A 17,876-nucleotide genomic window follows, 5' to 3' on the forward strand; every position below is an offset into this window, starting at 1 on the left:
TTGTGCCCTCTGACAGGCTCAATTAGGTTCTTACATTTTCTGTAAAATCCCACTTATCGAGAACACTCAGCCACTGCTGAAAGTAGTCATTAATGTTACATAATGCCACACACACACACACACACACACACACACACACACACACACACACACACACACACACACACACACACACACACACACACACACACACAAGACACACACACTCCATTCCACACACCTACCTACCTTGGTGAAGCTGTTAGGTGTATCTCAGACTTTTTTTTGCATACAGGACTTCCTATTTAAGAAGAAAGCAGAGGGAAAAGGGTTAGTGGTTTTCTTAGTTTGGTAGATCCTGGTTTCTGGCCTCTGACCGCTGGCATGCGGTCAAAGGAGAAAGCTGGAGGCAGGAGTGAAAGACAAAGGCTCTATTGAGATTTGTGATGAGCATGAGTTGAGTTTGCGGTCAAAGGGCTTTTCTTGAGGGAAATCAATTAGATTTGTTTATATTCAAACTTTATTTTGGCGGGGAATTTGTATATTTTTTACACAAATCCTTTACTGTACATGGTTTTGCCTTTAAGGGGTCAATATGATTCCTATTGTTGCTGAAACTGAGCTACAGCTGTGAACAGCCTTTGTGCCCATTAAGCAACCCAACCAAACCAAAGTCTGTTTAAACGTGTGTTCAAAAGTATGAAAAAGAGATTCCAATCTGCTCTGGTCTTTTATACATATATGCAAATGCCTATTTAAATCAAGGAGTTTGAATGATTCAAATAGTCATTATGATCAGGTAGAAACTTCTTTGAAAGTGAGAGAGGGACTGGTAGACGAGGAGAGTAGGGAGAGAGAGGGGGAAAGAGCGAGAGAGGGAGAGAAAGAGACAGAGAGGGAGAGTAGGGAGAGAAAGGGGGAAAGAGAGAGAGGGGGAAAGAGAGAGAGAGAGAGAGAGAGAGAGAGAGAGAGAGAGAGAGAGAGAGAGAGAGAGAGAGAGAGAGAGAGAGAGAGAGAGAGAGAAGAGCACCTTTACTCCCTGGATGTTTTTTAATTAGGCTTTGCCTGGCCAGCAGATCAGAGCAGGATAATCCTCTGGTTTGATGGACTGGCCGTTAGATGCAGGCCTAAATGGGGGGTGGGCAAGGACTAGGGACATAGACGTTTGTCTGTCAGTGTAATAGAGAGTATGAGATATCGTGAAAGTATGGGAGGGGAAGATGAGGGGGGTCAAAAAAGTAAAGAAGGTGACAAGTTTAGCAGGTTTAAGTGAGAGAGGGAGAGAGTGTGAGAGAGAGAGAGAGAGGTTGGGTTACTGCACTGGCATGGGACGTCAGCAGCTTGTTGGTTTGAGATGCTGTGTCCTGCTGATTTTAATCCCGACTGATTAACGAACAGCGAGCAAGCGCCTGTGCGAGCCCTCTGGGGAAGAGAGAGAGAAAGAAAGATAGAGGGGGAGGGTGGCAGGGAGAGAGCGAGAGAGAGAGAGAGAGAGCGAGAGAGAGTGCAGTAACAGAGAGAGAACCTGGGCATTCAATGTCGGGAGAGCACTCGGAGGGGGTCATTTTCAACGAAAGCAAAGGAAGTGGGAGAGGAATTTGATATTTTGCCCCCTTTTTGTACTTCATGCACACTTCCCCCCTTCACCCTTCTCCTTGTTTGTCTTAAACCTTTTTTCTCTCCGTGTGCTGCTGCTGCGTGGACGGATCAAAGATGTCCACAAACGGGATAAACAAAGCCCTGAAGCTGCAGTTTGGCCTCATCAACCACGAGAGCCGCTACTTGACGGCGGAGGCCTTTGGCTTCAAAGTGAACGCCTCGGCATCCAGCATGAAGAAGAAGCAGATCTGGATGCTGGAGCAGGAGGACCAGGACGGCCAGGTGGTGTTCCTGCGGAGCCACCTGGGACGCTACCTCGCCTCCGACAAGGACGGCAAGGTCAGCTGCGGAGCGGAGAAGCCCAACTCCGACTGTCGCTTCCTGATCGTGGCCCAGTCGGATGGCCGCTGGGCCTTCCAGTCGGAGCCCTACACGCGCTACTTCGGGGGCTCGGCCGACTACCTCTCCTGCTTCGCCCAGGCCATCGGAGAGCCGGAGCTGTGGGCGGTCCACCTGGCCCTCCACCCCCAGGCCAGCCTGCTCAGCGTGGCCCGCAAGCGCTACGCCCACCTGTCGGCGTCGGAGGGAGAGATCTCCGTGGCAAGTAACATCCCCTGGGGGGTGGACTCCCTGGTCACCCTGGTGTACGCGGAGGGCAAGTACAGCCTGAAGACGTGCGACAGCCGCTTCCTCAGCAACGACGGCAAGCTGGTGAAGGCGAACGCCCCCGCCACCGCCTTCACCCTGGAGCTCAAGTCTGGCAAGCTGGCGTTCAAGGACTGCGATGGGAAGTACCTGACCCCCATGGGCCCCACCGGCACACTGCGCTCGGGACGCTGCTCCAAGCCCGGCAAGGATGAGCTGTTCGACCTCGAGGAGAGTCACCCCCAAGTACTTTTCCAGGCTGCCAACAAAAGATTTGTCTCAGTCAAGCAAGGTAATCAGTCTATACCTCTGAGAGGATGACCACGTGTTTCGTGTATTACCATACCTCTGCAAGACAAAAAGATTCGTTTTTTACATTACATTTAGCAGACACTCTTATCCAGAGCGACTTACAGTAAGTATAGGGACATTCTCCCCCAAGGCAAGTAGGGTGAAGTGCCTTGCCCAAGGACACAACGTCATTTGGCACAGCCGGGAACCAAACTGGGAACTTTCAGATTACTAGCCCGCTTCCCTAACCGCTCAGCCACCTGACTCCCCATTTAAAAAAAAATTGTTTGACAAGAGGTGTTTTATACCTTCCATTTAAATGTGTAAGACTGCATGATAAATATAGGAAGCTGTTGGTTCTTAAAGTGGGCCATAATTACATGGAAATTGCTTTTGCCACTTGCAAAGCTTCACACATGGTTGAAGAGACTGCCTATAGTGTATGGATGGGAATTGCACTCCGGAAAGGCTTTTTGTCACCGTGCTATGTTAAAGGTATCTTCTAATCTGTCAGTGCAGGAGAAGAGCAGGATGAAAGAGTTTTCACTGTCATAGAAGCCCGATTGCTTGATTGTCCATGCTGAACGGCCGAACGAGAAATAAGTAAGGGACTTATTTCTCGTTCGGCCGTTCAGTGTTCTGTTGAAACAGAACACTGAGGCAACCGTAAGTGTGGGCTTCCATGTGAAAAACAGAGCACTTAGCTGTTTTGTACTGTTATTGAACGCCTTGCTGTATAACAGAAGAAACGTGTTTACAAATCACTTGCTTGGGTTTGTAAGAAGCAAATGTTGTACAGTGAGAACAAACTCTGTATTGTGCTCCGTCCTAAGGTTGAGACTAGTCCTAGGACATGTGGGTCTTTTTCAGTGTCCGACGCTTTAGTGGTGGTTTAGGGATGACACGTTCTTTACCCAAATGTGATGAACATGCCATCAACGAATGTACACCAAAAATGTAAACTCCTACACTGGTGTCAATACCTTTGGCACTGACACTGACAATGTAGGTTTAAACCATGGCACTCAACACAGCAATCAGATGAACCATAAAAAGGCCGGAATTCATACACATGAGCAGTTGAGCAACACTTGTCCCTGTAGACCTGAGAGGGATCCATGGTTACACCCTGTGATCCAGGGAGTGGTTGAGAGCTGCCTGCCGTAAGGGGTAATTGTGGTAATGGGCTTTGTCATTTTCACTGTGTGTCCATTGAAGATTAGGACAAGGGCAGATGACTCCCATGACACACATCCAGAGGGTGTTTTTTAATTAGCAGTGACCAGAACCAGGATTGATGCTAGTGTTAGACTGATACTGGTCGCTCCCAGACCTTATCCTTGCAGTGAGAGTGGACTTATTTTTCCAACAACAAGTGGTTGTAATGAGGTCTCTCCATGGTGTGTGTAGCAGCTTGCGGGCCATTAGGCCGTACAGACAGCGATAGGCTGGTTAAAACGGGAGCTGTGTCCAGACAGATTAGTTACCATGTCCAGAGTCAGCTCTGGGGATGGACTTGGGTGGGAGAGCAGACATTGGGATCTGCGCTGTTGAACAGGAGGTAAAGACAGGTGGAAAGGCTGAAGAGCAATGACAACAACAGTGGAAGCGCTTTTTTAAATAATTATTTTATTATTGTGCTATGTTGATGCTTACTTAAAAGACTGAGGACCAATATTGTATGACTTGTTTGATATCATACTGCTTCACAACGTCCTTGGGAGAAAAGAGTTACTTTAGGCCATTTGCATGTCAATTAATTTATGTAGCTGTAATTATATACTAATGGGGCAAAGTCACGTTGATGAAATTTCTCCTTAAGCACCAAACTGGCATCTCATGCTCGCCAACTGGTCTTGAACTACTGCATTAAACTAAAATGACCCCAATGTTATTCCAACATACCCATGAGTATGTTTGGAATTTGCATATTGCTTGGAGTAAAATGATCCTCAGGTCACATTGAAAACAATTTGACTACGATGCCCCCACCTGACAACTCTGCCCACACAAGATGCCCTGTCTCAACCGTGTGATGTTGGCAGGATTTTGCCCGTAGCTTCAGCTCCAACACATTTATTTTTCCTTCTTCAGGAACGAGGAACAACAAAAGCTGCTTAGTGGGCCCTGTGGTGAAGATTTGCATTTCACCACAGATGGAATTACCGCAAGCGAAGGAGCAGCATGGTTGGGTGTGTGGGATTAGGGTGGTAACAGGCTTAAGAGAAAGGTTGAGGGGATATTTCTGTGGCATCTAAATTGAACCACAGCTAGCAGACAAGTAGCAGTCTACTGTAAGGGTCGTATGTTCACACTAATTCAGTTGAGCGGACAGACACTGGGGTTTTACGTGGGGTCATGGAGGGGGTGTAGGCAGGCCTGCAGCTGCTGTAGCTGTTGGATAACCAGAGAGGTTCTTGTTGTTTCAAAGTCTGTTAGAATATGGGGGACGTTTACCAGAAGCAGTCTTGTCTTTTAGGTGCTTTGGTTACACCATACAGTGTGACATTGTGTGAAGCAGGATGTAAATCCAACAGGGGTACTTATGCACACAATGCGTAGAGCTTCAATTGAGTCATTTAGTCACATCTAAATCTGAGGCAAATTAGAAGACTGAAGGCTTTTTATCCATTTCGAGTTTTACATTTATCATGTCATTCACATAAAGTATAGGACAGGAAAGGAACATGGAAATGCCGACCACACACTGAAGGTTTACCGTGCTGTTGCTCTGCAGAAGCTCCACATGGAGCACATAATGCTATTACACAACCTCGGGCTGGGGGATGGGGCACGGGCTAACGAGTGAACCCGAGTGAACCACTTACATTTGACATTTTACTCATTCATCAGATGATTCAATGTACAGTATGAATAATGCAGCATATGTGAGTGTATCAGATACTCGTGAACTGGAGGTGCACAGTTCTAACCGTATTTCAGGGGTTAGTGTCAAGCTTCTGGGGTATTTGAATGAATCAACACTTAATGTACAAGTAACCTATATAGGGACATTATGAACAATGTGCTATCAATCGTGTTTGATCAGCTGTTGTCTCCGATCTCTATTGATCTATCAGAGCATATGCCTCGTGGTTCCAAGTATCTGCTCCAACAGGACAAGGAGGGTTTGTAAGACAGATAAAGTGGCAGGATAAGACAGAAGGGCAAGTGACAGGCTCATCTGCCCAGCAGGAGGGCGCACAAATGCAGTGCCAAGGTCGCTCCACGCCACCTCGAGGCACCAATACCTCACAGATAGATGTAGGCCGTGTATCACTTCAAAATACCAAAATAGCATACAATATAACGCAATTGAGATGTATAATATAATGCAGTTGGTCACATCAGCCAAATCTCTCTACTTTCATGTACCTATTTCAAGAGGCATCACATACTATACAGGAATGTTTACTTTATAAAATGTACTATTCATAATATATATGAATATATATCCAAATGAACAGATTGATACAGATCGACATTTCCTATACCTATAATATATATAGTTCTTCAGCTATATTTTTGTACTTCTTTCTAAGAAGCAATGCAGTACAGCTCTCAATAGCACTGCAGATTGAAGGTGATATTAGGTTGAGGAGAATAGGACGAGAGGCTTATGTCTGATCCTGTGGTGACAATGTAACTATAGGGGATTGTTGACAGGTTAATAATTAGATGTCACATTTTCACTGTGTTCACATTTCCCTTTAAATGCTTAGGGTTGTCATGGCTTATAAAAAGAGATAGCGTCTTTATACTCATTGTCCGTGGAGTAATGGTGCAATAATTGGAACTGTCGGCTTTCTTCCTCTCTTTTGTCGACCAGGGGTGAGTATCTCGGCCAATCAGGATGTAGAGACAGACATGGAGACGTTCCAGATGGAGATTGACAAGGAGAGCAAGAAGTGCATGTTCCGGACCAACGGAGGCACTTATTGGACACTGGTGTCTCACGGCGGGATACAGTCCACAGCGACAGAAGTGTAAGAATGTGGTATTCAGCTCCTGGTAATGGAATTCAGGTGCTTGTGTTAAAATGAAGCTTGTGACCCCTGCCTGCCCTTCACACATCCCCCTACAGGGACGCCAACACCATGTTTGACATTGAATGGCTCGGCCGGAGAGTGGCTCTCAAGGCCAGCAACGGGAAGTATGTCTGCACCAAAAAGAACGGGCAGCTTTCAGCAGTCAGCGATTCTGTAGGTGAGAGCTTTGATCTCCATCCTTTGATCTCCATACTTAGTTGCCGTGGATCCTTTAATGGCTAAAATGATTGTGTTTTTCTCACCCCGGACACTGAACTAAATATACTCAAATGATCATGAGCTGTTCAGTCACCTCAGAAATAGGACTGAGAATACTGAAATGATCATGAACTGTACTTCATGATAGTCAGGCATTAGGATAGATTTCCAGATCACAGCTGGAGATGAAGTACTGAAACCAGGCGTCTGTGTTGCAGGTGATGACGAGTTGTTCCTGATGAAACTCATCAACCGCCCAATGTTGATCCTTCGAGGAGAGAACGGATTTGTGTGTCACCACAAGAACTCCAACACGCTAGACTCGAACCGTTCCGTCTACGACATCTTCTCATTGCTCTTCAGTGACGGAGCCTATCACATAAAAAGTCAGTGTGGGTCTATGACAAGGCCTGCTCCATGTGACAGTGTGCATGTGTGTTCTAACATTGACTAACTTACCCTCAGTAAAATACATTGCTCTTCCCTCACCTCAACTAATGACTGTGCCCTGTCCACAGGCGTGGGCGGAAAGTTCTGGTATGTCTCCAGCAGTGGGCTCGTGTGCTCCGACGGAGACAAGCCTGAGGACTTCTACATGGAGTTCCTGGAACATGGCCGTGTGGGCATTAAGGGCAACAATGGCAAGTACCTGCGTGGGGATCAGGGAGGCACGCTGAAGAGTGATGCTGCCGACTCTGACAGCTCCTCCCTCTGGGAATACTGAGCCCCCTGGGAGAGCTTGGGGTCGGAGGAGCATGGAGGAGGAGGAGGAAGAGGAGGAGAGAGGGAGGACCTGCACCCGCTCATGTCAAGCCCATCACAGACACATAGACTGACCAGACCGGGGCAGACCTTCACCACTGTTTGTATGTAAGGGGAGCTGCATGGTGACCTTCTTGTTTTCTATTGGGAGAAAGTGAAAAATGTTAGGAAGTTCTTTGTTTATGTGTGTGTGTTTTCTTTCCTTTTCCCCCCGAAACCTAACGTCTACGTTATTTTCCAAGTGACATTGCCAACATCATGAAAAATACAACAACGTCTTCAATTTGAGGCACACATTGTAAAACCAATACAAATGCATTACAAACTCTTCCCATAGCTAATAAATTCCCTGTCCTCCGTACAGTCAAGACACTCACGTGATTGATTTCACCATTTATTCATATACAGTACATGAGAACAGGTTTAACATTGGCGGAATGGATGTACATGGGGAAGCGCTCCCTGCCTTCAGTGCAGCATGCATGACGTGAGGCGGGGAGCAACGAGTTAAATCCCCCATTGGGGGAGTCCAGACAGACAACATGGGGGAGAAGGGGATGGTGGTGGGTGGCAGCAGCGCAGAACACTAAGGTTAGCGAGGACGGGTGTGCGTGCGTGTGTGCGACTTCATAGCGCCGCCTATCGAGCGAAGCCTATGGGCTGAGAACACGGCGATGGGTGGTATGACGCGCGCTGCCCGAGTGCCATGCCTGAACTGGCTTCGCTCATACATTCATTATCATTCTGGGTAAGGCACCTCCACACTCAGCCAGAGGGCGGATCTCTAATGAGGAGTCGAGGAAAACACCTGCACCCACTGACAGTGCTGTCCTAAACTCCCACAAGACACATCTTGGCATTTGTCTCCATCAGCTGCTTATGATAACCTTTGTAGATTATGGTATATATTACATCTAACAGTGATGTCTGTCACCAAATATATCTGGCTTAATGTGAAACAAGAACAGTTCTAGGCTACTGGGACACCTATATATGGAGGTCACATCCGGTTAGAGAAGGCAGGTGCTGAGAAGGAGAGCATTTTCACTGTTATTTCCAAATGCTTTGAAGGTGGCACATTGTTTAAGCAAACTGTGTGCTCTAAGTTGAACATTCCTTCCCACAATACCCAATACAGTGCAAACGCCTGCATTGACTGCACAGTCATTACACTTACAAATGCTTGTATGTATGACTAGTTTGGTTAATAATAAGTCATGTTAATTTGAGGGACAAGCAAAAGACCAAAGTTTTAATTGCAGTTCATCATATTTAAATCTGCTATTGAGTCACCTCTGGCACAGACATCTGTGAGCAAAACCTCAAACATTTTGGTCCAGTTTGCCAGACATGGATTAAGCCTAGTCCTAAAGTACGATAAGAATGTAATGAAGATCTCCATTGAAAACGTTTTTAGTCTAGTGTAAGACTAGGCTTAATCCATGTCTGGGAAACTGGACCCCTGTGTTAGGATAGAAGTCCAGTCACATGCTTCAGTTATCAGCATGCAAACTCATCCGTTTCTGCTCTAAAGTTCTGTCTAGAGGCCTTACACTGTAACCCTCCCCTCCTTCCCCATACTGTACTCTATGCAAGTCTTCTCCTTGAGCCCCTGCCTGTCGACCCCCGGCCTGTGGCCTCTCAAATAAAGACAAATGTGCATCTGAGATCAATGGAATAGCTTTAGCGTTTAGAGTACTTTGCTCTATTTTGGCTTTGGTTAGACATACCATCCTCCAATTTTGCCATATTGCTTTTATTATCAAACCCACCTTCTCAGATCCAATGGCATGAGTGTGGAGGCCGAGGGTCGATTGGGAGCTTGCTGCATCCAGCCACGTTTGCCAATCCTTCCAAGGACCACAGTAGCAGCACAATGTGGAGTTCAGACTGAAGTGTGAAGTCTAAGAAATCTAATTTACAATGGATCCTTCTGGAAAACAATGTCACAACAAATTACATGCTGTCCACTACACTCTATTTCAGTTTGAGAAATGATGTTTTAGAAGGCTATCATTCCATGTCAATAGAGATCTTTTTTTCTTTTTATCTATTTTCCTGAAATTGTTTATAAATGGTGTTGATTATAATAAAACAAAACTTGTTGATGACCATATTGTTATTGTGAAGTAATTCTTAGATTTTCTTAGATTGTCCTTTAGGGTATATTATCCTTTGCCATCACTTGCCTGTGAGAAAATTCTGCATCATGCATAATGACGCTTTGTCTACTTTTATGGTAAACAATGTCTACCATAAAGCTATCAATTATCATGATAAGCAAAATAAACACATTTAAAGATGATTATCTATCAAATCAACATATTATTTCCATAATGATTATAGAGCAAAGTAAATTGTGATAACCCATAGACATGCTTTGGGTTGGCGCTTCCCTTCAAAAAAGATATTTCTTCGATTGTTAACGTTTCTCCAGTGTCAACTGATCACAAAGCCCTTTGGCACATCAACTCACATTGTAATAATCCCACCCAGACAAAATATGAATGCAAATCTGCTGGGTAGTTTTTTTAAATGAATCCTTCATTTCCCAGTGGTGAGTCCATGTGTGTCCCATGGTAAACCAATCAATCTCAGTACTGTGTTTTCACCATATGTGAAAGCTGTGTATTTGAAAAACCTTGTTAGTGTCTCAGTAGACTAGGGTTGTAGTACTCATTTGAATTTCCTTGATATGTAGGCTTATCACAAACCCTACAATAATCCTTCTAGGTAACATAGGTGTTGTTGATCTAATTTGCCTCCCGACAGTGGAAACTATTACATCTGTTAAGAAAAACAGCAGCCATGCACGGTTTTTAGATCCTTCAATTCCTGCAGTTGCCTCCAGCTTGGAAAAGCAACGCCTAGGCCTATATTGATTCTGTTTTTAGACTGCTGTTGATCCAGATGTTTTTTATTTGTTGATGTTTCTATTGTGAGATTGACAGACAGGAAGGACATCCTATCATTACATTCCGGCCGAATGCAATGATTGGTCGACCATTTTTTAGTCCTGTCCCTACCACAGAAGATACGTATATTTTCACATTGAAACCACTGAAATTATTGATATGCCTTCAGGATGTGAAGAGACCTTCAACAAGTAGCCTATATAAAAAAGAAAAAAATCACATCCTAGCTTTAAAGACGTGCTTACATTCAATCTCTTGACAAGGTACAACAAACGTTGTTGTCCACGTGGTCCGATAGCCTACAAACCTATGTAGGCCTGTCTCAAGCCATAGATGTTTCTGAAAGATTTTAATGCTGTTTGTGCAGTCTGAAAAAAGACTGGATCAGATAGGTAACACGTTTCGAATATTTTATTTAGGAGTATTTACATTTTTTACTTAAAGATGACATGACATGAAAACTTCACTTTAGGAGGTTATTTAACATTAATATGAGTTCCCCTAGCCTGCCTTTGGTCCCCCAGTGGCTATAATTTTTGATCGGTGTAAACCAAGGCCTGAGTGTTCTTCTCCGCCTTTCAGAAAATGAAAGCTCAATTGCTCTGTTTGAAAATCTCCTCTTTGTGACATCACAAGGAGGAAGGTTACCTCCACTCTCTCGCTTTGCCCGCCCAGAGAATCTGGCCCACTCATAAGAAACTGAGCTACCACCGTGCAACTGTTTTTATCCTCGAGAGACATCATGGCTTGCAAACGAACGAAGCATTACATTTGCATGTACAAAGGAAAACTAAAATATTTTTACAGTTCCTTCATCCGAGCCTCGAAGACCCAGTATCTTAATTTTATTTTCTCTGGAAATGCGCCTACACAACTTCTGTGCATATGCTTGTGGCGCATTTGTTTTGTATGTCTGCGCCAAACACTTCAGCCAAGACTGTTTCCTCAACTTGAGCTATAAATGGCTGTAATTCTGCACCAAGGCTGAATTTCGGGAAAGAGACTTCTGATACAGTATTAGGGGACCTCTAAGGCCTATATAAAAGCATCCAAAAACAGCATGTCATGTCTCCTTTAAAAAGCCTACTTCTAATTTAACCTGGTCAGAAAATACAACTGCGCCAGCCCAGTTGTAGGCCGCCAGGCCTCAACCTATCTTCTGCAAAGAGCGCTAGAGGGCAGTAGCCTACATGTCAAAATTATTTTGAGATGTGCTGAGTTTTGCAGTTTTATTCTATTTTATTTCAAACGGGCTGCCATCTGTAACAACAGGGCACGCAGGGTAGACGCGCTTTTATGTCACGTCAATTAACAGCGTTGAAGAACGACCTTGTACAGGCCACAAACAAGTGTGTTGGTGGAAGGCTGCACATCCTCTCCCACACACCATTAATATATACTTTATAATGATTTGCACAACGACCTAATGTGAACAATTAGTTCAGGATTTCTTTTTGAAAATAATATCAAGCTCCTTTCCCACACAATAATGATTTAATCAATGCAATGACAAACGGGTATAACTGTATACAAAGTTACTTAATTAAATATACAGTATAAATCAACAACAGGCTACGGAATACATACCATGAATTTCCTGTTCAAGCATTGACTCACTTCCACCAGTGTATAGTAGATGGGAATGAACAGTAGGGTAGAGACAAACCTGCGCGCCAGTTCCCCCAGTCTATGGCTGTCAGTGCTTGTGCTACAAACGTGATTTACCTGAATATGCTACTCAGTGTGTTTTCTTGCAGGAATTTAATTGTATGGATAACAACAAGCATTTGGCTGATGAGAGGCTAAAGGACGCCGATGGAACACTACCATGGAGAGCTTTGCGCATCGTGTGTGCCCTTTCTATCGTTGGTTATGCTGATCTGACCATGGGATTCTACTAAACCGGTCACCGTAAAAAAACCTATATATATTTTTTTTTACAAAATGAGGTACGGAGTGGTTGTTCTTGTTGCTGGATTTACTGGTTTACTCAGTTTTGCCTTACTTGCCGTGTCAATTGGGAGCGAATATTGGTACATTATCGATGTTAAACCGAACCATCCAGACTTTGAAGACCTGAGTTCTCATTCGGGGCTTTGGAGAATATATGAAGGTACGGATGTTGGTGTAATGCACTCAGTCTGTGGTCAATATCAAATAATCTCATCCGGCACCATCGACGTTGATTTCCATAGTTAAAAAAAGTACAAAATCACAAGCTGTCAGACAACTATCAATATTAAACTGGTGTGGGGTCATTGTAAACACTTAAACCACGTGTTGCATAAGTAACAATTAGGTTACTTTGTGCCATCGTGGATCATTAAACATATTTGACTTCCCATGATAAATGAGAGTGATTATCTTTCTCCTGTAGATGAGAACGAAAGAACGTGCATCTGTTAGGTTTTTCCTCAAGCAATTGCCTACGCAATATGCTCGCTGTAGACATTGCAGCTACATGTTTGGAATGTATAAAAAGTCAAAAATGAATATGTAAATGTTATCAACAGTACTTTTTATCAAGCCCGTGTCCTGAAATGTAATTTAAGTATCACTCACATCTACACCTTTCAATACCCCATTTACAATTCCACTGAGGTTCTTCTGATTGCCATCTCTGAAGGCATCTGAATTTTGAAGTCACAGTTCTTATCACATTACCTGTACTTATATGTATTAGAGACACATCCTCTTATTGTTTCATGTCATGGGTTAATGCATCCTTATGGATTCAGTATTATATAAAAATATGACTGTGGTGTTACTAACCAACCATCCCTTTGATGAACCACCTGCTAGACAGCACCTGAAAGACCAAGAGTTGGAAATGGCTGCAATAACTGCCAGCTAGGACTGTAAAGTGAAAGGCTGATATTTACAGTATTTAGCCTTGAGGCAGTTTGCTGGACTGAAGTAATAATTCATGTACCGGTAATAATTTATAGTTCATATTGTGCGTGCATGGTAGTTTGACCTGACCTATTGATCAATGTGATGAGGAATGATGGGGTAAAGTGTGTAATAAATACGCTCCTATAGACTTTCAATTATTAATATTACATAGTATTTATTGAGAAAGTGAATGATACTATTGTAATTGAAATGAAATCCTTTTGTCCTCTCTGTCTATGTGACTCTTCTATGTAATTCTTCTTACTAAATCTACAGGAAAAAATGCCAGTTCCCACCTTATTCACTCCTTCACAATGGACACATCCACCCTGTCTGAGGTAGAGAGACATCTTATCAGTGAGTGTCATTGTTGCACCGTCACAGATTCAGGGCTTAGGAGCCTGGTAACCATAGCCTAAAATATACTATCTGCTGGGCAGCCATATAGTATGTTTACTCTTTTGTTTTCATCTCAATCACGGTAATTGAAATCCTGGTTCTTTATATATACATTCTTTAAAAAGTTATATTGTTGTCTTCCAAATGCCGATAATGAACAAAAACAATGAGTGCAATATTAATTACACAATGAAAGATCAGGCATCATAAAGCAAATGAGCATAACATCACGACACATATAGTACATGTACTACCAGCTGTTCCCCAAACATATCTGTTTTAAAAACACTGTCTCTGAGCCGTTGAAAGAACAGAGAATTGTCCTTGTGTAAGCATAACACCATGTAAAGCCTGACAAGAGGACTGTTTCTGCCCAGTGACGTTGTTCTGTCGGTTGTCCCACTCCAGAGCTTCACAAGGTGATCGTCATCCTGCTGCCTATTAGCCTGGTGCTACTGGTGTTCGGCTGGATCTCTGGTCTAGTCAGCTCTCTGGCCCACAGTCCCTGCCTGATCTCTGGCTCCGCTTCCTACTTCCTCCTCTGCAGTAAGTAGGACTGAATCCTGCAAAGCTTGTGGCAATTAAATAATGATTGTACTGTGAAGCTGTACTAAAGAAAATCGTTGCTGTTATGAAAGGTTCAAATGTTGTCAATAGCTCGACAGTACATTGCTTGTGTGCTTGCCTATGTGGGTGGTTGAAGCTTGAGGTCTACCTCAGTACATACCTGATATTGAACTGGTGTTGGACAAAATTTGTATGTACACCCTTACAATGTTATTGAGGGAGAACTCAGGTTAGCAATCTTGTCTACACTGTAGTAAAGTGCAATGTATGCTCTGCTAACTAGGTTGACCCCTGAAAGTCAGAACTACAGTACTGTAGGGCCATATAAGCTCAGAAACCACCCCTTAACTTTACATGATGGAGCTTCTATATACTATAGTTGGCATATGATTCGATACAATGTAATTGCTGGTTATACTCAGAGCACTCTACAGAGATATCTGCCAATCCCTCATAGCAAGAATCTGCAGACAGCTGGATGCAAGCCCTGCATGCTCAATCAAGTGACAAAAGCCAGACATCTGAAGCATTGATTTCCTGCTCTCTTATGATCTCATGAGATGATTTTTCACATTTCAGGTTCTCATTGCACCATGGTATTGGATCAGCAATTACCACTTTTTGATCCTGTCTCACAGCACATAATGCTACCAGTTGTTACTGTAACAAGTGTATTGAAATACCTTAAATTAAGGGTGATTAAAACAAACAAGCCTACTCCTGAACAGAAATGTCAGATTCCCTATCAAATGCAGTCCTCTTTTAGCTGCATGTTTGAATGGTCCAGGTTTCCACTATACATTCCGCGGGTAAAGGAGTGTCCACTGAAGCGAAACGTACGCGTGACAAAGGTAATCGTTCTTTCTTTGACAAGTCAAGTGTAGTGTTTTTTGGAACGGTTGCACTACACAGAGTTAATAGCCCAGACAGTTTTTGAACTGCATACAGTAGGTTTTTGATTCAAGAACAGAATGATGACGATCATGACAAATAAATGACAAATAAATGATTTGCATTTTACAGCTGACAGCTGTAAAATGACCATTCAAACATGAGAATCACTTATTCTACAGAAAAATAAGTATCCTGCTGTTCTTTTGTTGACAAGATATAGATCCGAGCCTCTTTATCACTGCTGACCACCTGGAGGTACAGAACATCATCACCTGTCTAGATGTATCAACATGGCCTCTCGTTCCTCTGAGAGACCATCTCTGTCTGCTGACACTGTTTCATTTATGTGTCCTGAGAGTGTGTTCTCTTTATTGAAGGGTTTTCTTCGTTGCAAAAATTGGATTGGACTTTGGGCTTGCACATTTAGTGTACAGTATATGCTAAACAAGATAATGTATGGTTAATTAGATTTCTGTTTGGAACGTTGTGTGTTGGCACCATGTGTGTAACAGGCACAGTATTTGATTGAGTACAGTGTTTTCTGTGATCTTTTGCTTTGTCAAGCACCTCTTGGGAAATTAGGTCTATTCCACAACAAACACCCTCAGCCAAACAGTTCTGTTTGTCTTATTGTATTGCATGTTTTCTTCTCACTACAACACAGGAAAAATCAATCTTTGGGGTTATAAACATTTTATTTTGGAAAGCATGCTTAAAAAGTGCTTCATGAATTGTATAATACAATACAATATAATGCTAATACAAATAGTTCAATGTTTTCATCTCCTAAATAGTCAACAGCAAAACCCAACAGCTAGATTCCGCCTCCTTTTACCTTTACAATGCATTTCCAATAGGTTTGTACAGTACTGTTTATCAAGCAGTAGAAACCTTCATCTTCAATTTGGAACAGTGCTGCTTGATTCATTGTCCATTCCCCATCTAGATTGGTAATTAGCTGTGAACAAGCCAAGAGTAAAATCAGATCATGTCCTGAATTTAGATTAATGTTTAAAAACGCTCCATTGTTTTTCCACTTTAGTCTGATAAGGTAGGCAGATGAATTTAGTGTACCACCATCATAGCTGTTGGTAAATTGATTTTACCTGTATAAACATTTATGTGTAAATGAAGCAGACAAATAGACTATTCTAGAAAGCAGTTGACTGTATACTGTATACAGTGTGTGGTTAATTAAAGGCTGCTGTATCTCACATTTTTGAACATTGTATTGATGGACTGGCAGGTATACCAAGGAGTTACATTTACATTTAGTCATTTAGCAGACGCTCTTATCCAGAGCGACTTACAGTAAGTACTGGGACATTCCCCCGAGGCAAGTAGGGTGAAGTGCCTTGCCCAAGGACACAACGTCAGTTTGCATGACCGGGAATCGAACTGGCAACCTTCGGATTACTAGCCCGATTCCCTCACCGCTCAGCCACCTGACTCTGAGTTATGTGGCTAATAACCTAAACAAGAAACTGTAGCTTAAAAAGTGGCTTATCTTCTGTGGAAGGCAAAGAAACACTTTCTCTTTTTGTTGACACATGAAACAGCTTAGCAACCAAAAGCCAGTATCTTTGATATAAATATTTTCGTACAAAATATAACGTGATTTGAATATGCAGTTGAAATGATGGTTTTGTGTTTGTCACGTAGGTCTGGCACAGTGGTTGAAGGTTTAGTGAAATAAGTTGTTATGGAACTCAGGGTGTCTTTCAGACTGAATAGGTACATTTCAAAAGGTCGATTCCAGATATTCGCACATCAGAAGTTCTGATCTTAACATGATCTTGTCAAGGCATTTATGACGCACCACAGAGACCAAGACAAATTTCCCTGAGCGGGACAATAAAGTTCATCGTATCGTATGATCTATTTCGTGCTGTAACTTTCAAACTTTTGTCTGTTTGTCTGACTGATTTTCTTGCCATCTGTCCGATGATTGTCAGTCTATCTGACTTTGGTTCGTCTGTCTGTTTCTCCATGTTTTGTCTGTCGAACTGCTTATCTGTCCATCAGTCTGACCTCTGTTTGTTTCTCTCCACAGGTCTGTTCACCCTGTCTGGGGTGAGTGTGTATATCAGCTACTGCCAGCAGGCTCTGGCAGAACTCCAGCAGGTGTTGGGTCCTGAGGAGCTGTCTTTAGTGGATGTGTCCTTTGGCTGGTCTCTTGCCATGGCCTGGCTCTCCTACAGCCTAGAGGTGACCACTGGCCTGCTGCTCATACTAGCTGCCAGGATAGCCCAGCTGCAGGGACATCATGATTCTGGCATCGCCATCGCCATGGTATAGCTAGAGAGAAAGAGAGAGAGAGCTTAAGAGAGAGGGAGAGAGATAGAAAAGGAGGGAGAGAAAGAAAGAAAGACAATAAGAGAGAAAGAAACTCCCAAAGCTGGAGATTGTGGCTAAACTTTGAACCAGATCATGTCTACCGGACCAGTCAACGACCAAAGCAGATCAGTCTAGGACAGTCAAGGGAGTTAACAGACCAGACCACATCATTCCGTGCCAGACCAGACCTGCAGACCACACCAGACCAGCAAACCAGACCAGACCATATCAACCTCGACTCATCCCACTTCAATGCAGTAGGCTAAGTAAAATGAACTATGAATACTAATCATCTCTCTCTTTAGCTGCTGTGACACTCTAACCTAGCAGATTCATGTTCTTCAGT

The 17,876-nt window shown here is 43.3% G+C and overlaps 2 protein-coding genes across 3 annotated transcripts; both read left to right on the forward strand.

Moving 5' to 3' along the window:
* Positions 1 to 1,692: 1,692 nt before the first annotated feature.
* fscn2a (fascin actin-bundling protein 2a, retinal) lies at positions 1,693 to 7,485 on the forward strand. 2 transcript variants are annotated; one of them, XM_067233424.1, is made up of 5 exons: positions 1,693 to 2,515; positions 6,344 to 6,500; positions 6,599 to 6,726; positions 6,914 to 7,147; positions 7,280 to 7,485. In XM_067233424.1, exons 1-5 carry the CDS (start codon positions 1,693 to 1,695, stop codon positions 7,483 to 7,485), a joined length of 1,548 nt encoding a protein of 515 aa, XP_067089525.1. The 2 variants fall into 2 exon arrangements, with proteins under 2 accessions (XP_067089525.1, XP_067089526.1); XM_067233425.1 differs by having other exon boundaries at positions 6,599 to 6,720; positions 6,980 to 7,147.
* Positions 7,486 to 12,382: 4,897 nt separating this feature from the next.
* Positions 12,383 to 17,491, forward strand: LOC136941125 (transmembrane protein 235). The gene is made up of 4 exons (XM_067233538.1): positions 12,383 to 12,551; positions 13,610 to 13,690; positions 14,141 to 14,278; positions 17,247 to 17,491. Exons 1-4 carry the CDS (start codon positions 12,383 to 12,385, stop codon positions 17,489 to 17,491), a joined length of 633 nt encoding a protein of 210 aa, XP_067089639.1.
* The last annotated feature ends 385 nt before the right edge of the window (positions 17,492 to 17,876 follow it).

Source organism: Osmerus mordax, chromosome 3 (genome assembly GCF_038355195.1).
Source record: "Osmerus mordax isolate fOsmMor3 chromosome 3, fOsmMor3.pri, whole genome shotgun sequence".
Taxonomy (NCBI): Eukaryota; Metazoa; Chordata; class Actinopteri; order Osmeriformes; family Osmeridae; genus Osmerus; species Osmerus mordax.